The sequence below is a fragment of the Salarias fasciatus genome, chromosome 18 (genome assembly GCF_902148845.1).
Source record: "Salarias fasciatus chromosome 18, fSalaFa1.1, whole genome shotgun sequence".
Classification (NCBI taxonomy): Eukaryota; Metazoa; Chordata; class Actinopteri; order Blenniiformes; family Blenniidae; genus Salarias; species Salarias fasciatus.
The window spans coordinates 26791116-26817258 of NC_043762.1; the positions used below are offsets into that span (position 1 = coordinate 26791116).

General features: G+C 48.2%; 1 protein-coding gene across 6 annotated transcripts in view; it reads left to right on the top strand.

Annotated features, from left to right (window-relative positions):
* mib1 (MIB E3 ubiquitin protein ligase 1) overlaps window positions 1-26143 on the top strand; it is a 68594-nt gene that overhangs the window by 15183 nt on the left and 27268 nt on the right. For all 6 annotated transcript variants that reach the window (XM_030114355.1, XM_030114356.1, XM_030114353.1 and 3 more), the window contains 5 exons: window positions 1529-1673; window positions 2189-2322; window positions 3184-3291; window positions 3367-3564; window positions 4068-4219. In XM_030114355.1, coding sequence (XP_029970215.1) covers window positions 1529-1673; window positions 2189-2322; window positions 3184-3291; window positions 3367-3564; window positions 4068-4219 — 737 coding nt within the window. The remainder of the gene's footprint in view (window positions 1-1528; window positions 1674-2188; window positions 2323-3183; window positions 3292-3366; window positions 3565-4067; window positions 4220-26143) is intronic.

Consider the following 26143-nt stretch of genomic DNA (forward strand, 5'->3'; position numbering starts at 1 on the left):
AAAATAAATTTATTTAAAAACGTGCCCTTTGGATCATATATACAGCCGTCTCTCTCTCTCTCTCTCTCTCTGCCTGAAGTCACTACTCTGGGCTGTGTAACAATGTCCCACCCACAGCTAAATTCTGATGGCAAAACGTTCATTTATACTGCAAATGAATATCGGTTCGACATATCGGTTATTGGTTCCCGTAAGTACCAATAATCGGCATCGGCCCTAAAAAAGTCATATCGGTCGATCCTTAATCAACATTCTCCCAGATTCTGAAGTTCGTCACCAACATGCCGCCTGTCCCCACCAACGCTTCCCTTCCCAGCAGCTAATGAGCCTTAAAAACCCCGAGATGCCTCGTGGCTTTGATCGCTAACCACGGCTGTCTGCCGCCCGCCGCTGCCTCTGCTGCAGCGGTCTGCGTTATTGATGGCGTGAGGGAGAAGGCTCGGCACGCTCAGCCACAGCCGGGCTGTCCCTCCCAGTCAGGACCCAGATGACATAACTTACAGTCAGACGGAACGCTCTGTCCTCACTGTGGCCGCGGTGTTTCCCAGTGCAGGGCTGGAAAACATAAAACCCACCAGAGGAGTCATTATCGCTTTGTGACGACCTTGGAAAGAGTAAAAATAACGGAAGAGCCGTTTTTAATTTGTCCACTCAGGTTCGCACTGTTTCTGTCAGAAATCATCTGATTCTTACCATTTTAGCATCCAAGCTAATCTGCAGAGGTGACTTTGGCGAATGCTAAATGCCGCTGAAGTCCTGTGCCATGAGAAGTGAGAGGCTTCCTGAAGAGAAACACTCACTGAGTGCACGCTTATCTTGGAGAAATTTCAACATATCGGGTTTAAGGACGCTCGGTTAATGTCACAAACGTCACCAGTTGGCTCCTGATCGCAGACAGTTGACCTAGAACTGTGATAGCAAGATAGTAGCCAGTATATTTCAGTAAATTAAAAAAAAAAAAAGAAATGTCGTATAAGAGATAATAGTTTAAAATCTATTCGATTAATTCTGATTTTCCAATTTATTGCAAATAAATTCCGTAACATTTTATGTTCATGTCCAAGCTCAGCATGCTGAAGTGCATTTAGTCTCCATCTTTCCTCATGAAGCTGAAATTCTCGCTTCACTTCCTGTTTGAAAAGACACACCCTCGCCGCAGATGTCTACTGCACTGATCTGCTTCCTGCCAGAGGGAGATTTATCTCGATATTTTATTCAATGATTGATATTCCAGGACTCCAGTGTGTGGTTTAATTTAGTCCACAAAGAAATCCTTCTCTTGTAAGAATGTACATTTGTCTTTTTTTTTTTTTTTTTTCACTGAAACCAAGAGAAGCCTTTATCGTTGTTGGTCTTTCTCTTGCGTTCCGCTGCCAGCGAAGCTCTGAATGTTTCCACTGAGCTAAAAGAGGAGCGGAGTCTCTTCCTTCCTCATCCGTCTTCTGGTGTCCCCTCTGCGCCCGTCCTCTGCCGCGCTGTGCACACTGCGCTCCCCGGCACGCGCACTAATGAGTTTGTCTCCAAACAGACCCTGGGCAAGGTGGGCCGCGTGCAGCAGATCTACTCCGACAGCGACCTGAAGGTGGAGGTGTGCGGCACCTCGTGGACGTACAACCCCGCCGCCGTCACCAAGATCGCCCCGTCCGGCTCGGCCGTCAGCAACGCCTCCGGAGGTACGGGATGGAGCGGCCACGCCACATTTGGCAGATCTGTGTGCACGTGTGTGTGTGTGTGTGTGGGTTCAGACAAACGAACATCATTTTCACCACTTCTTTTGTGTAAACTTGGCCTTCAGTGCACAATTTTCAGAAATCAAATGCAAACATTTGCATATTTAATATTCTGTGATTTTGAATTTTACAAGGTGCTCAGATTCCTCATGATTCTCTTTTATTTATTTATAATTTTTTGTATCATCTGTATCGTGCATGTTAATATGATATATTGTCCAGCTGAAGGTCACAGATCTATTAGACAGTGTTAAAATCAATCCAATCAGGATCTTGTCACCACAAAGTATAAATCTTCTATAACATAACACATCGCAGCTGTACGGGCTGGATCAATGAGTGTCTTTAGCTTGATGTCATGAGAACATTTCTGAGTTGAATTGTTTCAGGAGATCTCAGTGATCTCTGTTTCTCCCGGCCCGGTCTCATCTCCATGTCTTTCCCCTCGGTTTGTCCAGAGCGCCTGTCTCAGTTGCTGAAGAAACTCTTCGAGACTCAGGAGTCCGGAGACATCAACGAGGAGCTGGTCAAGGCCGCGGCCAACGGAGACCTGGCCAAGGTGGAGGACATCCTGAAGAGGCCCGACGTGGACGTGAGTGCTCCGGCGCTGCTGTGATCTCGGTGCTTTAAGCGTCGGAGGGAAGGAACACGGCGCCCGTCCGCGACTCTCCCTCTCAGTACATCAAGGATCCTGAGAGCGGCCCCCGGAAAGGTCCGCAGATCCTCCCACTCCTGCTCCTCTCTCCATCAGAAAGGCATTAGGCCGGGCCCGGAGGAGGCCCAGAGGAGCGGCGGTGTGCACTGCAGCACCGACCCCGACACACTCCCTGAATCATCCCCACGCGCCGGGAGACGGCGTTACAGCCACAGGGCAGGCGCTGCTGCTGCCGCCCGCTGTAGAGTGTGAGAAACGGTTACGTCAAGTCTGCAACACTGCGAAACAGAAGAGAGTGAATGAATGTGTGTGTGTGAGTGTGTGTGTGTGTCATTGGCGAAGGCTGGCCAGATGCCCTATTGCCTTTCAGTGGAATTATTTGCTTAAAGCTGAGCACACTGAGCTCGGCCAAGTGATCCGGCTGCCAGGACAAGAGACGTCTCGAGACTCCCAAAGGACCCCGCATTAATATTTATGCTCGCAGCTTTTGCAGTGCTGCAGTTAGTGATGAAACACACACACACACACACACACACATACGCGTACGCGAGCGCACACACACACAGAAGAGCATTGACTTCCACACATGCCAATGCTAAAAGACACACTCATCCTCCATTCCTTACTGCCTGACTCACTGTGTTACCCAGCAGTGTAAAATATCAATAAAGGCATGTTTTTAGATGAAGATGACGTTAGATTAGAGGTGTCAAACATAAAGATTGTGGACCAAAACTGGCCCGTGGGCAGCTCCAATCCGGTCCGCCACACCACCAAGCGTTTTCGTTTGTTTTGCAGGTGAACGGGCAGTGTGCTGGACACACCGCCATGCAGGCCGCCAGTCAGAACGGCCACGTGGACGTCCTGAAGCTGCTGCTCAAACACAACGTGGACCTGGAGGCTGAGGTTTGCTCGTCTCGCCGTCACAAAGCGCTCGCCTGCCTCGTCCGTGCCGTTTCTCACCGCTGTCTTCGTCCCCAGGACAAAGACGGCGACCGGGCGGTGCACCACGCCGCCTTCGGGGACGAGGGCTCCGTCATCGAGGTGCTGCAGAGGGGCGGGGCCGACCTGAACGCCAGGAACAAGCGGAGGCAGACTCCCTTACACATTGCTGTCAATAAGGGCCACCTACAGGTGGTGAAAACACTGCTGGACTTTGGCTGCCACCCCAGCCTCCAGGTGATCATCAATTATTCAGCTTCTGAGGAGGAATCGCGGCCCGGCCGGAGAAACACACCGGCCAGGCTCTGTGTCTCTCTTTTTATTGTTTTGACTCCTGTCACGTCAACGACGAATTACTTAGGCCGCGTTTATACAACGATGTTTCAAGTGAAAATACGTTGTTTGTTGCAGTTTTTTTTTTTTCCAGAAAAGTTTGGCATTGAAATAACGTTTCGAAAACTTTCCAGTTTCACCGAAAACTGGACAGTGTTTTCAAAAAGTTGCACTTTCCACCGTTTACATGGAAATAGTCGGAGCATTTTAAAAAAGTTACTCATCCCTTTGTATCCTGAGGCTTTCAGTGACTCCGAGCGCCGTTGTTGTGTAAACACTGGGAAAGTTTTCTGTTTTGACTTGAAAAACGTTGTGGGTGCTGCAGTGCCTCTTTCCTGCCCCCTGCTGGCTGAACCCGTCCCCGCTGTCAGAGCGGTCTGTAACTCTCGCCTCCCCCCTCTCACCAGGACTCGGAGGGCGACACGCCGTTGCACGACGCCATCAGTAAGAAGAGAGACGACATGCTGTCGGTCCTGCTGGAGGCCGGCGCCGACGTCACCATCACCAACAACAACGGCTTCAACGCCCTGCACCACGCCGCCCTGCGAGGAAACCCCAGGTACACCCCGCTCTGCCGCGGAGTGTGTGAGGAGGTCTGGATGTCTGGATGTGTGCAGGAGGAGCTCAGTGTGTGGCCAGTTGATGCTTTCTGTGAAACCGAGGTCCTACACGCAGCTTCTTGAATTGTTTGCTCTCGTTTTCCTGGTTAGTTTGAGCTCCAGTTTCTGTGTGAGTCGCCATTTTATGGTTGGCCTAAGGTGAAGAGCGGTTGTTTCTTTCAGTCGTCGATTGTTACAAAGATGCTGGCAGGATGAGGGGGAGATGAATGAGTAGAAAGGAGGAGGAGCGTCTCTGTGTGCGTTTTCATGTGGGTGCATGTGATGCATTGATTAACAGGGACTGAAAACCAGGAGAGGAACTCGTGGTTCTAACATGTAAGGACGAGACAGAGGCTGCACTTTAGTATGTCTTGATGTTTTGTGGTAATTAGTTATTAAGCTCCAATTTTTTAAATTATTTTATCAAATGAAATGTAATATTTAGGCTGAGTGTACTCCATTATCATCCTGAAATCTGAAACATCCTTCTTGTGAGTACTTTTAAAAATTACATTTAAAGAGTGCACTGTTTCAAGAAGTGATCAAATATATAACTGAGAATCAGTGAGCATATTTACATTTCAGACAAAACTCCAAAATCTTCACTTTATTTCCAGTTGATTGTGAAGTATCATCAGCGACGGATTTACCTCCCAGAGAAATGTGTCTGTTACAGATGACAAAACTCAAGGAGTCCAGCACATCTCTTTAAACAGAAGTAGTTTTCTGTATACATATAAATAAATAGTTTCAAGTTGTGTTCACTGACTTGAATCCGACTGGATTTAATAGCAGATGTGCACCGTGTCCGCCTTCTGCTGAAGATAAAGCAGCAACTTGTGAAACAAGCAAAGCTCTGAATCTGTCTCCACTTAATATCACCACTTAAGAAGCACCTGATCTCCTGCCTTAATGAAGTTTGCTTGATTAAAACACACAGAGTAGTTTTTGTGTATTCAGGTCTTTGCCCACAGCAGCGTCTTCTTGCCTTCAGCCAAACAGCTTGTACACGCTGGGATACATGCAAATCTGCATCTTCTGCTTGTCGTGCACGAGTGTAACTCCTGCAAAACGCCTGTGTGTCACGCTGCGATCACCTCGAGTCTCCGGTTTGAAACGGGACCTGCAGAAATGTTGTGTTCTGAGAAATGACCTGCATGTTGGCAGGAAGCATTTCGATCAGGTCTGCCGTTAGCCTGGTTAGCACGCCGGCTCTTCACCCTCAGAGCCCTGCAAGCGGACGTGTTGTTTCCTCTGCGCTGCGCCGTGTCTGCCCCGTTAAGCAGCAGCAGCAGTTCATCTTGTCCTTGGCTGCTGCTATTTCTAGACAGCAGGTTGCACTTTCCACTCTTAGGCTGTTTTATTCCTGTCGCTCAACCAGGGCCGTATTAAAGATGGCTGGGAGAGATGGCTGTCTGGATCAGGTTGGCCATCCAGAGTCTTTTAAGGTGATGGATATTGATGTAAAGTAGCGGAGCAGCTCTGAGAGGAGCTAACAGCTGCTTTCTGCACCGAGGGCTCCGGCTGCGTTACACCGTGTGTGTTCGTGCGGCCGTCCCTGGATAGATGCCACGCCCCCTCTCTGGCGTCTCTTCCTCTGGCATCGGGACCAATGGGATTGAGGTCGGAAGCGTGCGGAGCACCTGTCACCTGCCGCAAGCCTGGACGCACCCCGCTGTCCGCAAAACCACAACAGCGGCGATTCGTTCGCGCGGCAAAAAACCATAAAACCCGCCACAAACTGCTCAGAAACCGAGAGAATTTAGGTTTTCGTGCTCCGTGCATTCATGAAAGATTAGTTTTGGTCTGAATGGTTCCTGCTCGTTCACCTGATGCTGTGCGGTTTGTGTTGACCCAGACTCTATTTACACACCCGCTGGATCACGACTCCATGCAACACACTGCAGCACTTCAGTCTGTTTTCACTACTTCTGAATATCCTGGTAAACATAAGAGAATAGCTGAATTTCTTTTATACATTATTATACATTAATACAGAACATTTGAGGGTCATTTCCATTATAAAATAATAGTTTTATCATCAAGCAGAATAATGTGAAGGTTACAGTGAATGGCTCAAAGTTCTTCAGAGCCTCTTTAATAATCCCACTCTTCCCAGTATTTCTCTCATTTGTCCTCAAAGTCAGAATCTCCGTCTTGTGAATGAAGTTTATGATGCGTTTGAGCAGCTTTAGGATGAGTGGATCCTGCTGCACTCAGCATTTGGTTAGTGCTTTTTCTTTTTTTTTCTTTTTTTTACTCACAACGATAATTATCCTGAAAAGGCTGGAGTGTCTTTAACACAGACCTTCAGGAAGTTTTCCAAGGTTCACTTAGACTAAAGACAAATCCAGTGCTGTGCAGAGGTTCTGATCATATAATGCCTAAATAGACGCCTTTGAAGCTATAGCCCAGGACTCTGTAACCTTTCCCATCAAAAGACACGATTTAGCCTTTTTTTTTTTTTTTTTTTTTTTTGGTCATTTTCTGCAAAATAATTTTCTTTTGGAGAACTTCAGAGTTTGCTATAAAGACATTTCTGCAGATTTACTCGGTGTACATTCGTGCTTCATGACGACAATTTAGAATAAGTTTTGCTGTTTTAGCTTTTGTTGTCATTTTTAGCAGTTTGAATCTTTTGAACCGACTCAGCTCGTTTGTTTGTTTTTTTAACCATTTTAACAGTTTGACCTGTTTTTTCCCCCAATCTTGACAGTTTATCACATTTTGGCTGCTTTTTTTTAAGCCAATCCAAACATTTTTTTTTTCTAGTTTTTAATAATTTTAACCGTTTTGGCCTTTTTAGCTATTTTACCCAGGAGAGTCCTTTTCAGAATAAGTCAGGCATGCAAAAAAAAAAAAAAAGAAAAAATTAGAGTCTGCAATCCTGCCTCTGTATGTTTTTCCGATAGCTTCATTCAGCCAATCCAGAGGAACTAAAGAGCCGTGGGTCACGACCCTTTTTTCAGCTGCACCTCATCCGAAATGACCGTTAACTTGCATTTCCCAGCTCTGTGTAATAAAATCTCTTGAATTTTGAACAGCAAACACAACTACATTATCAAAAGAGCTGATTTGAAGACAAACTAGGTATTCTAGCGACTCACTGCTGCCACCTAATGCATAAAAGAAGCATTACTTTACGCTTCATTGAAATCCATAAGCAACAGGATGCCCAAGCTTTAAAAACTCTATAATTAAATTTATTTATATAATTAAAAATGTGATTATGTCTCTGGAAATGATAGAAAGATGTGAAATCAGCCTCAGAAAAGAGAAAATCTGAAGTCGCAACTGGATGTTTGAGGCAGAAAAAGGAAAAAAAAAAAACTACAGATCTGCTTTGTTTGTCTTTTATTGGCCGTCTTTTAAACTTTAATGAGTACCAGTAAACATACTTAGAAAAGGTCACAGAATGGCAGAGTTTAAACAATATTATTTGCTTTATAAATATTAAAACGCGCGGGGCGGGTAATGCGTCCCTGTAACCCGGGCTTCCCGGCATGCCGCCGGAAAGCCGAGCCGCCGTACGACCCATCGATTTACAGCAGAAAAGTGCTTGAGTACAGACTTTTTCTGTAGCAGGTCCCCTGTCACGCCGTGTCTCTCGTGTGTGTGTGTGTGTGTATGTGTGTGTGTGTGTGCGTGTGCGTGCTCGCTCTCTTCAGTCCTCGCGCCGTCCCCTCGCCTTCACAGAAACGAAGATATATGTCGCCTGCTCCACTCTGCCCATTTACTTTTATTTCACGCTCGAGCTCCTGCAATATCGGGGAGACGGTCCGCAAGTCCTAAAGCCCGGGGAAAAAAAAAAAAACCTCTCCCCAGGTTGGAGAGAAAAGCGCCTCGTCCAGCGAGTGTTTTCCAGCGGAGAGGCGGCCGCTTTGATTGATGCTTTGAAGGATTCCCGGCAGAGAATCGTAGCTGGGAAAAAATGCTCCCGGTAAACTGCTGCTCATACCTCAAAGGCCATGTCGAGTATCACGATTAGAAGGATTAATAATCTGCCTTTTCCCAACTTATTTCCATTTCCTTTTAAACAAAAAACAAAGGATAAGTGTTTTAAAAAATAAAATAAAATTATAAAGTCAACAAACAGCTGCTGTGAGTGAGGGGCCAAGAGAAAGAGCACTGTTATTAGGAAGGTTGTTGGTATCAGTGTAGTGAAAATAAAGGCTGGGACCCGTTTCCTGGTGTGGCTCGTTGAGGTCCAGACCGCTCGCCTCCCGCCGAGCGCGCAGCTTCTTTAGCTTATCCTAAGTGGTGTGAGTTATCGCCGTCCGGCGCCGGCGTCGGGGTCCGCTCGGAGTGCCGCGGCGTCCCCGGTGAGTGTGTAAATGTGTTGTGTTGCCCGGGTGTTTTGGGAGCGTGGGCGGCTCTTCCAGCGGCGGGGACAAGATTGAGGAAGACACACAGGAAGAACCCCGCGGGTGACGGATGAATGTTTCAGCGTGCGGTCCCAAACACCGAGACAAATCAGCCCCGACCGGCGGGGGATCGGCAGGAGCCGGGGAGTTCTACCATGCTTCACCCCCTTCATTACTCACACACACACACACACACACACACACACACACACACACACACACACACACACACACACACGCACCGCTGCCGAGTGCCGAGGCCTTTCCCCCGTAAATTAAACCTCGTTGTTAACTTTTACAATTGCCAGTAAATTGGAAGCGTCGGTGTAACCAGCAGTGGCGTGTTGAGGGCGGGCTCTTCCGCCGGTGTTCACCACCGCCTCGGCCCGGCTCCTCTCCACCCGGGCTGCTCCCAGCTACTCGCTGCTACAATACTGTAAACAATACGATTAATAGCCCATGACTCAGAAACGGGCTCCAAACAAGCCCTGCAGCGGCCGCCTCTGCCCCGTTTCCCTCCCACCCACTTGTAATATTTGCCCCCCTCCCTCCCTCGTCCAGGGTTCAGCTTCGCTTTAATGTGGCCGTTCTCGTGTATTAAGAGGCTTTCTGAAACACAAACGGCGCTTTGGGGTCGTAATCGTAACGCGAACGTGACGGTAAAGGTCTCAACGTTCACCCAGCTTCAGTTCACGCTGTGGCTTCGTCTCAAAAAATAGACGGCGCCAACTCGTGGGCCGGCAGCGTTTCTGCTGTTTCATTTTCAAAATGTTGCCATATAAATAATTGAATGGCAGCAACTTTTCTCAAAATGTAAAAACGATAAAATACTCACCAAAATGTTAATATGTTGATGTTACTTTAATTTAAATACTTTGAAGAAATATGGATTCACACAAAATGTTGTTACACCAAGTTTTATTATCTGGAAGATAATCCAAAATACACACACACACACACACCACTTGACAGTAAATAAAATAGGTGGCTAGTTTGAAAGTAAGTTAAATCATTCACTGTTTTGTCTCATCCAGCTCAGTACAAAAGTTTATTATCTGCTTTTTTTCTCTCTCTGAAAATGGTCTTAAAATGAAAATGCAGCCATAGAATGTCTCCACTGTTTCCACAATCTCAAAGTGAACATAGAAAATGTGTTGCAGTATTTACCAGAGCTGCATTTTAATTCTCACTTTCGAGCATTTTTTTGGGTCTTTTTTTTCTCTTTTGAGCTTATTTTAAACACTTTAGTATTGTATTATTTTCTCCTCATATCTCACATATAGTGAAATCCAAGGAGTGTGTCTAAGATGAATTTATAAATCGATGAATTTATTTTCCCATGGAGTTTTTCTCAATTTGGATTTTATTATCGCATCAATCTACACCTTAAACTCACAGTTTAAAGATAAATTTCTGCCAAAAAAATGCATTTATTCACATGTAATTTAGTAAAATGCACCAGTTGTGGGGCTGGTGTGTATGCTGAAAAATCCACAATGAAAACACTTTAAATATAAATTGAAAGCTTTCCTAAAGAGCTGAACTCCAGCCGCTGCCAAGTGTTGAAGCAGATGTAACCGGACTGTCTGCGGATTCTGACTCGTCAGCAACATGCTTCTGTCACACGGCTGCTTCCTCTGCATCTTTTCACTTTCGGAAAAAAAAAAAAAAAAGGAGGAGCAGCCGTGTTTAATGGTTCACAAATCACCTGCCGTCTGTTATGATACTCGAGTTTATGCGAAGTTTTCCACGGCGTGGCAATCAGACGGATTTAACGGCGATCAGGAGTGAAGCGTTGTGCTAATTGTTTCATCCCGAATGTGATGTTCGCGGCCAGGCCGGTCGGCACTGATTTAATATGACACCAGGCGAGTCACCTTGTTTGACTGCGCGTGTGGATTTTTATGGTTTTTGCTCTCTGAGCTACGGCCACATCCTCTTAATTGGTCTGAGTAATTAGACCAGCGGTAACTTCGTAGATCAGCTGTGGAACAAAGGCTTCGGGGGGCTTTTGTGCTCCTGTCTAGTGCTGAAAAAGCGTCGGACCTGGCGTTAAGTGCCAAATTAGGAAGGCAGAAGACCTGGAGAGAGTGGAGAGGGAGGGAGGGGGCTGTGATCTGCCTTCCTCTCTGCATAGAGACTCCAGCCGTCGCTGCTCGGCTGATTTGTGAGCCGGCTCGCGGCTCTCATCGACGCCGGCTCGTCCAGCGGGAGGCCCGAGCAGTTTTCCGCGCTCGCGTCTCTCCGGCGCTCCCATTGTTGCGTTCCCTCCTCAGAAGTCTTTGCAGTGGTCCCGCTGAGCCGCGCACATCCGTCTCCTCCGCAGCCCTTCTCCGGCCCACTCCCACCCACAGTGTAATTGTCTATTAGCATCCAGTGACAGTCGGTTTGGAGAGTGTCACAGCGAGACAGCCGCACATTCTCGCACAGACATGTGAGCACAGTATTTCTGAACCAGCGCACTCTGCACGTCTTACCCAAGCCCTTCCCCTCCCTCCCTCCCTCCCTCCTGCTATTTTTGAAACAGCCTGGTCAGAATATCAATGCCTTCTTGCTAGCAGAGACGCAGCACTCGAGTCAGGAAAGGGGCACCGTACACCAGTTCTCAGGGCGGCTTTTTCTCTTTTTATTTGTCAAGAAAAGAAAGACTGAGACAAGTCGGAGCGGCGAGTCGACGTCGTCCGGAGATGGCAGCCGCTCCTGTAGTCATCAAAGCATAGCTACAGCTGGTTGAAGGGGACCAAATCCATTCAAGAGGTGATTTGGTTCCATTTTACCAGCTTTAGCAAAGCATTGTGGGTTCCGGTGTGAAGAGGCTGCTGCAGGAAAGTTAAAAAAAAAAAAAAAAAAAAAAATCAACGTAGCATTTTCAAAGTCGTATCTCGTCTCAAACCACAGCACCATCACACAGGTACACTTCCAGTCTCACCCAGCTCTCTCCTTCGCCACCTCCCCGGGCAAGTCTATTTATCCTCCCCGCTATCTTTTTAAGTTCTCCCCCTCGCCCTCCCTCCGCCTTCGCCTCCGCTACTGAGAGAAATTGTTCCCCCAGCAAAAGGATAATAATAATCTGTGGCACCGCACTCGAGTCAAATGTCCCGGAGTCATGAAGCAATTACAGCCTCTGACAGATGGGGCCCCTCCGCTGCAGAGCGCGCCGCCGTCTGCGGCCACTGAGCCGGCCGGCCGGCCGGCGGACGAACTGCAGAGGCGGAGCGGCGCTCGCCGGGCTCCCGCAGCAGCGCTCGGGGCCGTCAAATCGCAACATTCATTTCAAGCAGTCATTTAAGGCCCAGGGACGGGTTTTGTGTGGAGAGGGTCCTGTTGGAACAGCCACTCAGAGCAGATTACTTCACGGCTCCCTTCGAGTGCAGCTTTCAAACCTTTCTCCTCTGAAACGCAGCGGCACAGGAAGGTTTTTGATTTGGCTGAATGTCTTCCTTCACTACTGCTGAGAAACTCAGGAAACTCGCTTCAAACGAAACTGCCAAAACAGCACAAAATCTCCTTTGTGTTGCATCTGTTATCTGACCTTTCTGGAGTTGTAGTACCAGTTTATGCCACCAGATGGTACAGCGAGTTGATACTTAGTCCAACAAGAAGAGAAGAAACACCAGATTTCAGTCACGGTGGATCGTTCAGTGAACACTGACCCGCTTTAAAAACCAATTTAAACTGAGGACAGACTAGACCTTAAAACAACGCACTAGTTGTGACACAAGATGCTTAGCTGGGCTGCGATTGTCAACACTTCTACACACAGCAAAAAGGTGACACTCGTAGCAACAATGTACCAAAAAGCTAACAGCCCAACAGTGAAACCAAGGACAGACTGGACAGGGTGTAATGCAGTGAGTCACTCTTGCGTAAACTCTAAAAGAGGAGAAAAAAGCAGATAAAAACGTCAATTAAATAAAGTCTCAAAAACTACAAATAACCAAACTTTGGAAATTCTAGAAACTGGACTGAAGACAATACAGCAACTCACCACAGCCACCAACTCCAAAGTGGATTGATTAAACATTGCAAACTCAAATTTGTAAGGTAAAGAAGACAACAAGCTGGGAAAAAGAGGGTACACACTAAACACCGGAGTGCTTTCTCACTGCTGCCCAATCTGCAGAAAGTGGCGAGCCGCTTTAAGTGACGTGTGTTTGGCCTTTTTTCAGCCGCGAGTTTTTAATACTCCTAATGAGTGTTCCTTTGACATTCACGTGTAAGGCGACTCTGACACCCAGTCAGCTGTTATAATTATTGACTGGTTTCCCCCTGTGCCAAGGCCCGAATCGGGCTGCGGGAGCGCGCGGCGACAGCTGAGGGATATACGGCGCTGCCCGTCGACGGGGACGGGGGTCAGCGCGGGGCCAGCTTGATATGGCCCACCCGAGGCCGGGCTATTTGTATCGTCCACCGCACGGTCAGGTGGCCGCGCCTCGTCCCAGCGCCATAACAGGGCAACCACAAAAAAAAAAAAAAAAAAAAAGAAAAGCTGAAAGAAGAGGGGAGGGTGGGTGACAGGAACTGAGCATTTGATAATGTCAGCATCTGCTGTGTTTGTCACTCAGACAGCAGGTTGCTGCGCAGCCACACTCTGAAGCAGAGCTTCTGTTTCTCACACTTTTAGTGTGTGTGTGTTTTTTTTTTTTTCCTTCTAAAAGCATTTGATTTGCCAACAGCTTTTCCAACCCGATCCGGCTTTATTTACCGTGACCTTGATTGTTTTAACTGTCGTTAGTAAACCCAAAATCAGGAGCCACAGCCTGTGAGTCATGTTTTTTTTTTTTCTTCCTTCTCAGCGTTGATATGAGTTGATTTGAAGTGCATTGGAACCAACGAGGCCGACACATTGCTTATTAATCATCTCGGAATGAAGTGCCTTCAGCTGCACTCCTGCAGTGCTCTGTGTGCACGATTTGACTGATCCGCCGGGTTAGATGAGAAGGAATCGCTTTTTATTTTCGTTTAGCTAAAACATAAGATAAAGGATTTGTTTTTTTTTTAGAGGATATAGGTTAAAAAAAATTGTAAATCACACTTTTAACAGGTGTAAAGCAGCATGATCTGTCCAATAAAGGCGACTTCTCCATCATCAAGGTCAAAAAAATCATCTTGTGTAGAAATATCTTAATATTATTAAGGTCGATATGCAGGGACTGCTTGGATTTTTTTCTTCCTGTTGTAATAGATGAGCTTTTTTTTTCAAGATTTTAACCATTTAATTGCGCCGATGTTAAAGTAAACGACCTTTTCACCTTGTGGTGGTGCAGCAGGAGAGAAGTCCACTTTTAGAAGCAGGCTGGACTTTAACGAGAGGGGCTATATTAAAAGAAAACACTCCGGCCTAAAGCGCTCCAGTAGCAGCTCCGGTGCATAGAAACAGACAGGGTCAGAATAGGTGAAAGGGCTAAATATGAAAGCTCACCCCCCCCCCCCCCCCCCCCGGCCTGCCCCTCACTGTAACTTCCCCATGCGACCCCCCCGCCTTCCCGCACCCCGTCGCCTTTATGCGTTTGAAGCTGGGTGGACAATTGGAATCAGCTGACGGGCCAGAGCTGACCCTGATCCTGCATTGTCACTTTTTTTTGACGGCCTAATCTGGCTGCCGCGCGGGCCGCCAAAGCATTTGGCAAGCGTAGCAAACGTGAAACAATGAGGGAAAAGGGGAGGGGCGGGGGCGAGGTGCAACCAGGTCGGCGTGTCGCAGGGGGGGCACGGAGGGAAAGGGGCAGTTAAACACACACAGCTGCTAGCAGGGGAGTGATGTGCGGCTAGCATAGAGCGGCCTGCAGCATGCAGCAGCAGCGGCAGCAGCAGTTCTGCCTCCTCAGCAACATTTTGCCCCTCTTCGAGCTGCATGTGTAGCAACACCGGCAGAGGGAGGGGGGGTTGTTTCGGTCACCTCGCTTCGCTTTCTGTCCCGAGTTCACGTACAAACGCCCCGGGTGGGGCGGCGGGGGGGGAGATTATGGTATTAACAGTCAGGCACGGCTCGGGTCCGCCGCCCGCCCAGGTTCCAGCGCTCAGCTCGCAGGCCCGGCTGGATCCGAGGTGCCGTAATGCAGCAAAAAAAAAAAAAAAAAAACCCAGCAGGTAGTGACAGGAGGCCCTGTCCCACGCCGTGACGTCACCGGGCCGAGCTCACCCCGAAAAACACCGCCGCCGCGACCTCACGCAAAGTTACGCAATCGCCCAATGAAACACCTCCGTGCCTTGGACGGGAGCTTCTCATTGGCCCAGTCGGTCGGTTTTGAGAAAGCAGCAAGTTCCCCTACAGCGATTATTGCTGCAGTGAGACTGCCCAGAGACAGTATAGCTAATGTATGAGCCTTACCACGCACACACACGCGCACACACACTCTCTCTTTCTTCCTTCTCGCTCCACCACCAACCATCACACACATATTAACAAGCACAAGCATCTTTTTCTCTTTTTTTTTTTTTTCCTTTCGTTGCTGCTCCCACAGCGAAGACTCGCACCTCACCAGGAATACATACTTCTTTACATTCCATAGCTGTCATATGTTCATATGGGTACATAAAGAAGTATGTGCACCAAGGAGGTAATCTTAGGTAGGAAATTTTCTCACCTTTCTCCAAGGTTGGGAAGTTTTGTGCCCCCCCCCCCCTTTCCCCCCCTTCCCTCTTTCTCTCTCTGTGTCTCCCAAGTATGGTAGTCTGCTCTGTAAGGTGACTTTGAGTGTAAATTCAGTTCAACACTCAGAGCTTTCCTTTTGCTTGGCCATGTAAGGATGAGCAGCCAAGTCCCCCCGCCCCTGAACACAGCACAAGGTTCGCAGTCCATACCATAGCCGCCTGTGACCCCCCGCAGTCCCCCTCCTCCTCCTCCTCCTCCTCTAGGGGGGGAGAAGGAAAAAAAAAAAAGCTCCAGCTAGTTGTAGGTTGTTGGAGGGATTACAACTCCAGTTCCCCCTTTAAAAAGTTTGAAGATTTCCAGGAAAAACGCAGAGGAGGTGGAAGGAAAGAGTTTCTTCGCCGGCGGAAGAAAAGTCCAACCGTAAGGTGTGTGTGGGTGTGTGCGTGTGTGTGTGTGTGTGAGTGAGAGAGAGAGTGTGTGTGTCCGGCGAGCAGAGGTGCACCTATAAGCCCGGCGGTCCCCCGCTGACATACTGAACATTTCCGCTTCTCCCCGCCCACTTCGGCTCTCCTCGCCATCATTTCCGTCTCTGATTTCACACTCCAGCCCTCCCCTTCCAACTTTTCCTCTATCTCCTTTTCTTTCCCTTCCACCGGCATGCGTCCGCCCCCCACCCCCTCCCCCCCTCTCTCTCTCTCTCTCTCTCGGTGGTGTCAGCACTGTCCGTGGCGGCCGGCCGGAGTGAGAGGGTGATCCGAGTTGAACAGGAAGCTATTGTGAGGCGGGATTTGGGCTTTAGGCGCAGAGGCAGGGCCATAGGTCACATGCAGGCGCTAATGCCCACTCAGCACTCGTGGATTGGTCCTGGTTTGATTCCCCACCCGGCTCCATCACTGCCACCTCTCTCTCACATTCCCTCACTCGTATTGTTTTTTCTCTCAGTGTTTTCATTTTAGGACCTGAGTTGAGGATTATTAGTTAGCTCAACTGTCAGTTGAAAAACAGGCCGTCCCGTAGCTGTTTTAGTTTTTTTTTTTCCCTGGGGGGTCGTGGACAACCGGCGTGGCGGATCGATACCGGTTTGCACTGTGGCGAGGGATTGTTCAGCAAGTCTCTAATGAATCTTAACCCCGGACCTGCACATTCCACAAGTCCACGCATGGCCTCCCGACCGCGCTTAAGCTGACCCGGGGCCAGGCCTCGGGACGTGGTACACCCGGGAGCCGTGCGCACGGGGAACGGCGGGAGGCGCGAAGTGGGGGCGGCGCCTCGCACAGGTGCACCAACGCCCTCCGTCCATCCGTCTGTCCCTCCGCCCGAGCCTAAAGGTGTGACGTCCCGTTTAGGAAATGTCACAGCTGCCCGAGAGAGAGGGAGCGTTCCCGTGTGCCGCTGTGTCTCCTGGTTGGAGGCTGGCGGCGGTGATAGCACTGCAGTACTGTGTGCCCTGCATGCCCTGCCTAGCTTGTAGCAATCTGCTCCAGAGAGCGAGCGAGCGAGAGAGAGAGAGGGAGGGAGGAACGGAAGAAACTGGGTTACTACCCTAAGTGGCGTCGGTTCAGCCGGTTGACACACATCCGCTCAGGCCAGCCGCCGCTGCCCCAGCCCCCACCCTTCACCCCACCCCCGACATCTGTGTTAATACACTTCTCCCAGCTGCGCGCCGTCAATCCGTCCCCTCCCCTCCTGACCTGCCCCTCCGCCGTCCCGTCGTCCGCCGTGCTTCGTCACTCCTCCCGCCCGCCGTTGTTTCCGTCCAAGTGAAGAGCGCAGCGCATCCTTCCCCTCAAAAAAAAAAAAAAAACTTACCTCCCCGTGTCAATTAAGAGCACCGTTGACCACCCACCCTCTGTCCCTTGACCCCCACCCGCCCGACACTCACGCTGGGTTCAGTCAGCCAGGCGGCCCGGCGGACGCCGTCAGCAGAAAGAGCCAAAGAAAGTTTAAACAATAGAGAGAAACGGCACATCAGAAGTCCCGGGAACGGTAGAATCCATTGGAGGCGGAAAAAGACTGGTGTTGCACTGCAGGATGCAGAGGGCGAATCGTGGAGAAGGGGGATGTCTCTCCTCGGCGGCGCACGTCTGAGGTAACAAGTCCGTCATTAGATCGCAGGCAGGGCTGCAACCATGAAGCCTAATGAGCCGGAGAGGAGCTGCTGCAGCCGCCGCCGCCGCCGCTGCAGCAGCTGCGGCTGCAGCGTGTCCGGCCAGTGCCAGGAACACCGGAGAGGCAGAGAGAGCAAAGCAAGAAGAGAGGGGAGGGAGGGGAGAGAGGGAGGAAGAGCAAGATGAGAGAGATAGAGTGGAGAGCGAACAATAAAAAAAAAAAAAAGAAAAAAAAAAAAGGAGGGGAGCTAAAATCCATGTGGACCAACTCCCCAGCCTCTCTGTTTCACCTCCCGCTGCATCCTTTTCTTTTCCACACTTTTTGTCCCTTCTCTCATCTGTCTTCTTTTTTTAGTCAGTGGTGGAGGGAAAAAAAAAAAAAAGGCAAAAAAGCTAAAGGTGCACCCCGGTTAAGTTCTGTCCCGGTGCTGCTGCTGCCGCCGCCGCCGCCGCTGCCACCGCCGCAGAACAGTACATTCCACTCCCCCCTCGCCACTGCGCGACTCACAGGCAAACCATGCGGTTAATAACTGATCGCATCCGAAGGAGGGAGCGAGGAAGAGAGAGAGAGAGGGAGAGGGAGCAGGAGACGGGACGGGGAGGGAGACGTCAAGGCCCGTCAGGGGCGAAAACTCCGTCCAAAAAAGCGATGGAAGGGCGCATATTACCTGTCAGATCAGTTCCTTATCTCCTCCTCCTCCTCCTCCTCCTCCTCCTCCTCCTCCTCCTCCTCCTCCTCCTCCTCCTCCTGCTCCTGCTGCTCTTCCCGTAGTGAAGAGAGCCATAATGACCTAGAGAGCTGCTCCAGCTGCTGCAGCCATCGTGTGCGCCGGGTGCACGCCTGACTCGCTGAATCAGCTTCTATGATTGGGGGGGGGGGGGTTGGTGATGGCGGGATGGTGGGTTGAGTGCAAGAGTCAGGAAAGGGAGGAGGAAGAGAGAGAGCAGAGGAGAGGAAAAGGAGCAAACACATTCCCACACACATACAAGTCATACCTTCAGAGCTGACATGAAGAGCTGCTGTTTCGGGGGGGGGGGGGGGGGGTGGAGGGGAAAATCTGCAGCGCTCTCCTCTCTCCATCACCAGGAGGATGCCCCGACCGGAGGAGGAGGAGGAGGAGGCAGAAAGTGTACCAAACGCACTCCCACCCTGCCTTTTCTCTCCCCCCTTCCACTCTATCTCTCACACACACAACCCCAGAGCTCCATCCAGCTCCTAAAATGCGCGTTTATTATTCAGTGCAACTTTACACAGCAGCTCAGACGAGGGAGTTTACCCGATGTTTGAGAGCAGCAAGGCGGCCGAGCCTCTGCGGTAGGAGACAGCTGTACTTTTAATAGTCCCTCGTGATCCATGCAAATTAGATTACCTTTGTCACACGCCCAGAAATGCTGCATATCGTCATGTTTCGTCAGGTGTTTTCAGACAGTTTAGTAGTTTAGTCTTTTTGAGTTGCGTTCAGAAGTTAGTTGACATGATGAGTATCTGTACATAAATCTTCACTGATTCAACATAAAAATCTATAGAATTCATGTTTTAATTCATGTTGATTATTCTTTCAACTGTTCAGCTACTGGATCAGAATTTGAATTATTTAAAAATTACAGATTTTTTAATTACCTTTGATGCAAATATCAGACAGCTTCTGACTGAACAAGGGGCCTTTTATAGATGTCATCAAGAGAGAAATCTCTGTTTTTAAATTCAGTGAGCAATGGGGAGTCGCTGGCAGGAAACCCAGTCGAAGATCAGAGTGTTTCCAAAAATACCAAAGTCTGATCAGAATCAATGCAGCGCTGAGATCTCTATCGAAAAGTGGACGATCTTCACTCCCAAGTCTATATGGAGGTCAAGGTGAGAGGGTTTTCTTATGGACGTAACGATGTATTGATTCAATAAGCTCACGATTCGATGCGAGTCGCCATATTAGATCCATAATATGATTTTTTTTTCACAATTCTTTTTTCACAAAATAATTTTCCAGGCAAATTGATTGAAATCTTTATTTTTTTTTCCTGTTAAATCCAATATTGCATTTCCTGGTTTTCTTTTCAATACAAAGTTAAAATTCTTTTTATCCCATTAAGGTATATTGTACAAAAACAGAATGAATTAATTCAGTTTTACAACAAATGACACATAAAATAAAATATAAAATCACATGACCTAGGATGTCAAACCCATTGCGACGTGGGACGTTTATTAAGGAAGGGACGCGCTCATAAAGTACACTGCGCTCTCTGCTGTTTGCCCCACGATGAATTTTTTTCATCCGGCCGGTTTTAATTAGCCCCGTTTGTATTGATCTTTAAGTGTCTCATGATGCATCTCTACCCACAGACGGAGCTGGAAATGTAGTGAACAGAGAGCGACGCCTCAACCCTGAACGACACACAACACAGCCCTGCTGTACTGTGGCAGGGTGCAGATCTGATTCACCCCGAAGCTGAAAGTAAAACCAGTAACTTTTACTTTATTGAGGTGCATTTTACACACAATAATTTATGTAAAAGTCTTTAACTGGGCAACTTGGAAAAAAAAATTTGACGATATTCAGATTTGTTTTTTGGTTTGGTTTATGGTTTATGCAGCATCCTACACGTGCATGCACTCGACCCCACCAGCCAGGCAGGAGCAATCAGAAATCACACTTAAAATAGAAAAGAAATCAGATGTTAGGGAAAACGGAGAAGATAGAGGCACGTGATAGAAAATCCTTCATGGTGAACCGAATTCAGAAGTTCTCAGTGGGATGATCTCTGAATGCCTCCAGTCGGTTTGCTATATATTCCATATGAAAGGTGCAAAGTGAGGATCAAACTACTAATGTTCTGCATTTGCAGCTCTAATAGATTTCATTTAGGTTTGAAATTTCTAAAAAAAAAAAAAATAAAAAAAATCTGTTCTTTTGATACATTCCCTTTAATATCAAGGCGCCGCTCCTGAGAGGATCGAACCACTGAGAAAAGGAAAACGCTGCCCTTGGTTTGACTTTTCTTCCCTCACATGGCGGCGCGTCTTGCTCTTCTGGCGTGGATGTGCTGCGGCGGTTCAGAGGACCGGCAGCGGAGGGAAGCTGGAGTGGCGGCAGGTTAAGGGGGTCAGCAGAAACCGTCAGACGGTCCTGCACGGCGCCGGGGCGAGGCGCTGGGAGTGGCTACGCTAAGCGCTCCCTCGCTCGCTCGGCGGCCGAGCAGAAGCATTCGAAACACGCCTCCCACTTTTCTTTTCTCTCTTTTTTTTTTTTTTTACTTTTCTCCTGGCCCGGGCCGCTCCTGTGTCTTGTCTCACCACCTCCCTGACCATATTTAGTCAAGCAGTGCAAAAAATAACCCCCTCTGTCTCGTCTCCATATCTCACCCCCCCCCCCCCCCCCCCCCCCCCCCCCCCCCCCCCCCCTCCACTTTCCTCTTAGCAACTGTTGGCTGCAGGCTCTGGGAAGCCTCCCCTCCGGCTCGCTGCCTATCGATTCCGCCGGCGCTGGACCGGAGGGAGAGCGGCGGCGAGCGGAGTGGAGCGCCGGGGCCGGCGCGGCGGCGCAGGCAGCAAGCCCCCGCTACCATTTGCCGCCTTCTATTTTTAGCAGCTCCAAATAAAGTGGTCTCTCGTGCTTCCACTTGTATCTTCTTGAAGCCACCTCCCAGTCCCCTGCTTTACGTCCTCAGCACCGGCTCGGCAGCGTCCCCCGATAGCACCCGCACCCGCCCCCCCAACACACACACACACACACACACACACACACACACTTTGTGTCCTTTTGACCCCTCCCCAACTCTCTCTCATTCTTCTCCTCCTCTCTGGTTAAGGTAGAGCTTCTATCTGCTCGGCTATACTTAGGCCTGCATGTCGGAGGGGGGGTGGAGAGAAGCGCCGAGGCTATTAGACAGCAGGAAATGTTATTGTGTTTTCTTCTTTTTCCTTTATTTATTTATCTGCGTGCGATTCTTGGCGGTGCGTACCTCTCCTCTCTGGCTGGAAAGTTTAAACCCATCTTTTTTTTTTTTTTTTTTTTTTTTTTTCCTTTTTCTTTTTTGGAGCTCTCATTAATTTTCAAGTGTCTTTTTTTTTTTTTTTTTTTTTCCAAGCTTTCCCGAGGCGCGCCTACTGAAGGATCTATTTAATTAGTTGCTCTCATCATGGCGCACATCTATACTGTACCGAGGCGGCGTCCTCTGTACCCTCCACCCTCCCTGTCCTCCTCACTCCGCTCGCGGCCTTTCGTCGGCGTCGCGCTCACAGGCCGCCTTTTACACAGCAATCCAAAATCAAAATGAGATTACAAAAAGAAAAAAAAAAAATCACAAACAGTCGTGGAAAATGTTGGGAGATTCTCCGCTGCCGCCGCCGCCTTTCACAAGCTCTGCAGTCGTCCCACCTCCACATCTCGCGGCGGAGATAATTCCACACGGACTCAAGCGGCGCAATTTAATTAATGTATTGTCGTCGCAAATGATAGCTTTTCCATTACATTATCTCCGCGGCCGTTACACGGGAACGGCCGTTTGGCGAGGTGAAATGGATCGCGAGCGCTAATGTGTCTGACCTTACGCGGCCAATCGGGGGCCGAAAGTCCACCTGCTGCTTCCGCCGTTCACCGGCAACCGGAAGCAAACCCTGCTTTGGCTCAAACTTTTTGAGGTTTCTCTTGAACAGAACTTGTGTGAACTTGTGCTTGTGGGGTTTCTCGCCGCCCCTCCCCGGGTCTCGTCTTCGCCTCTCTCGGCCCGCACAACTCGCCAGTTTAATCTCAATTAAATGCCGACATTTCATCTGCCCCCCTGGAAACTCAGCAGCACGGCTCACATCTTCCCTCCATGATGAATAGCGCAGGCACCAATGTTTAGCTGAGCAGTTAATCGATCAATAAGAAAAGGGTCCGCTAATGGATGTGCTTTGTTTCGCTTGATGAAAGGGGCGGGGCCAGTCGTTCCCTCCGACGGCGCCGTTTGAAACGCTCCTCCGTCCACAGAAGACTCATCAGTAAGGAATCGAGTATTTGCATGTTACTCTGTTCACCGGATGCAGAATGGATACAAAAGCCTGCATTTAATTAGCTGTTTAAAAAAATTAAGCAGCTTTTTTTCCCCCTTATTTTTCTTCAGGGATTCCACAAATCTATGTGAAGGGAACTAAAATGAACAAAAGTAGAGTCTTTCTTTTGAGATTTCTCAAATTATGGCTTATAAACATGCCTGTTTCATAATTAGTGGTAAATTCAATGGGTGCTTTGGATTAAACCAAACTATTTCCATCAGCGTAAAGTTACAAATGAGGCTACAGCGAGCTTTCAGTGAGCAATAATGTGGTCCGGTATTGAGATAAATACTCAATAATATTGATTATCTTTGTTCTTTTTAGATTTGTAAATCTAAGCCCTGGTTACATCGATGTTTTCACGTGAAAACAGGAAGGTTTTGTTTGTCCGTTTATGCAACATCAGTGCTCAGAACCATTTAAGATGAAACTTTTTGGAAATGCCCCTGATGCTGTGTCCGTGTAAACAGGGGAAAACAGAACTTTTTAGAGATGCTCCCGCGCATGTAGCCTTTCCCCCCCGTGCTGCAATGCAGGGCCAAACTCCTCATTTTGTAAGCACTGCATCATCCCGCAGAATTAACATAAATACAGTTTATTGACAGCAGCTCTGCTGTGCATTTGACCATATTGACATTTGAAATGTATCCCCTCAGAGAAAGCCAGAGGCGACCAAAGGTTGACTTTGTAAGCGATCTCTTGCTCATGTAGCTCAACTTGGTGTGTTTGGAAGAAAAAAAAAAATAAATCCCACTCAGTCAGTTTGGTGGGGGGGGGGGGACCAAGTATTATTATAACGGCAAGTGTATGAATACTTTGGTTTCATTTGGAAACTGGTGCCTACCAGCACAGCTGAAGTCACTGATCACACAAACAGGTTGAAGTTACAGTAATGTGGAGTGGTGAAAGGGTTTTGTATTGGGTAACGCGGCCTGTGTAATTCGGGTTGTTTCACATATTGTGTGGTCCTGCTGAGAGCACTCCGATTTCACTAAAGTGTGAAGCAGGTGGCTGCTTGTATTGGAAAGTCTTGGACTGGGAATTCTTGTTAGCGTCCTGTAATGGGGAAACATCTGTTTCATCTCTGAGCCCCGAGACTGCCGGCGAAGTCCCGCTCACTCTTTTCGGCTGGTCTCGGTTTCACCTTTCTGTGCCTGCCCACCAGTCCGCCAGTCGCAGAGGGATTAGAGGGCTTTTAATGAGTCCAGTTTGGGCTTTTCGAGTAAATCTCCACACTTCTCCTCCATCAGCCCCGCTCTTCCTTGTACTTACTCGTACGTCTGGGTTAAGCTGTCTAAATACACAACATTTTGCATCCTTTTAGTCTGCCTCTTTTCACCACCTTTATACTCAAAGCATCAAATCTGTATTGGACTGGGCCTGTGTGGATCCCTGGAAATTCTTAAGGGATATTAAATTTACTTTTTGATATTGGAGGCTGAGATAAACCTAAAAATGGTGAAGAATTGGCTGAAAATCAGTCAGAGCAGTTTTACAGTCCAACCCTACGCTACTATCTGGATTGTAAGTCACACTTCCCTTTAGTTGTTTGCCTGTTTGCGTAACGATTTCCATGTGAAAATGTACCAGAACGTACCATCATCGTGCGTTATTAATCCCAAAGATAATCCCAGCTGCATGCTGTAGTCGCCACGCCACTGGATAAATTAACACTAATCCAGGTTATTGTTGGTAGCTGGGCTGAGCGAACAGCAGTTGTAGGGATGTAACGGTGCTTCACAATATAGTTAGAAATCAATACTAACAAGCGGCGAATTAAGTCGGTGGGAAAAAAAAACTGCATCGTGATGCAAAGAGCGGACGAGTTGCAGCGTTTTGACTTTCCGGTGTCGGAAAATGGAAATGTTGAGGAAATAACAAACAAGACCAAAACAATTATTTCAGTTAGCGTTTGATATTTTATTGGAGAGATTTTCTTCGCAGTTTATGTAAGATTTGTTAATTTGACTTAAAAATTGAAATAATAAGAAGATATCAGGCACAATTTGTCTGGTAAACTGTGAAAATAACGGTGTCGTGAATCATGAGCTCAGTGAAGCGAAGCACTTACGTTAAAGTGTGTCAAAAGTAGGGGATCATTCGAACATCAAATATACTTAAAGGTTGCTTTTGCTCACACCGACTCGTGCACAAATGCACAATTTCAGCTCGGCAAATCTCCGTCCCGTCCGTACGGACGCACCTCTGCCTCCATCCCCCGGCCTCCACCCCCTCCGGGTCGCCTCCTCTTCCCTTTACACAGTGCATCATTTGAAGAGGTGAGGCTGCTGAGCGCTCGGAGGAATAAAAGTGATTTATGAATGGGCCAGCCTACCTGGGTGCTGGAGGGGGAAGCCGGTGGCGGCCGGGCTCTGTGATCCAGCAGCCCATTGTTCCCTCCAGCCTCACTGCAGGGGAAGCTCCTCTGCCTCCCTCGCCTCTGCCTCTGATCTTTTACAGCGCCTCGCCACCGCCGCATTTCACCATTAAGTGACTCACAAATACCTGTGTGCTGCTGCCGCTGCTGCTGCTGCCGCTGCTGCTGCTGCTGTGGTGTTTTCTCAGCCTGGGTTTGTGTTTATTTCCATGCCATTCAGATGAGCGCACGCACACGGAACAGGTTGTATTTCTCTGGCCTGCACACAAAAGGAGCCGCAACAGACAAATGACACAAAGTCTTCATCTGCGGCGGCGAGGAAGAAGTGCCGGAACATTTTCCCAGCGCTTTATTATCCCGCAAATAGGCTGCATTCAACATCACGGCCGCCGTCCTCCAGGATAAAAACCAAAGCCGATTTTGAGTATTTTTCACTTGTGAAGATGGAGAGAAAATGGGACTTCCACCGTCTCAAGCAGGACCTGAAGCTCCTCGACAATTTGTCACATCCAAGTACTTATCCCTGATGGAAACCTTTTTTTTTTTTTTTGAAGCTACAGCAGCATGTGCATGCCCTGGATAGAAACAAGGATTTTGTTTTAATTCCTTTAAGATTTTCATCAGAATACTAGAAAAGACGGAGCCCTACTGCACTAGATTCTGTCGATAGTCGACTCGTATTTCACTTCCTTGTTTCAGTATCACATAGACCCAGAAGTCTGAAAAAGGAAAAAAAAAAGAAAACTCTTGAAAACCTACAGAGTGAACAACTGCTCTGCTTCTGAGATGCTGCAGATGGACTTCTGATAAAAAAAAGAGAGAGAGAGAGAAAAACAAAATGACATTATGTTAAGTTTAAAGAGTAACCAGCTGTTAACTGACATTCTGGAAGGATACTGACAAAGTTAGCAGCTTGAGCAGTGAATAGGGGCTGAAATTATTTCGCTGTTCTACCTTTTCATTAGCAACATTCGCCTCATTGATAGGTTGGAACAGGCTGGTCATCTGAGCCTCTGTTTACACGTTTCACGTGAAAAAAACACTTTTTTTGCATTTTCGTTTCAGAAAAGTTCAGTGTTTACAGGACATTTTGTGTGCAGAAAACAATGTAGTTAGCATGTTGGGCCACTAGTGGCTGCTGTTGGTTGTTTTTGCAATGAAACCACAGACACACACACACACATGCAGCAGCAACATCATTTGCGTTTTCCCACAGGGTCGAAGCGTTTTCAAGAAGTTAGGTTTTTTTCCATTTCCATGAAGACGAAGCATTTTCAAACAGTATTCGGTGACTTCGAGCACCGTTGTCATGTAACCGGACCCCAAAACGGTGGTAAAGTTTTCCGTTTTCACTTGAAAATGTGCAGATGAGGCCTCAGTTCACTCATTTTATCTGTTAACCAAA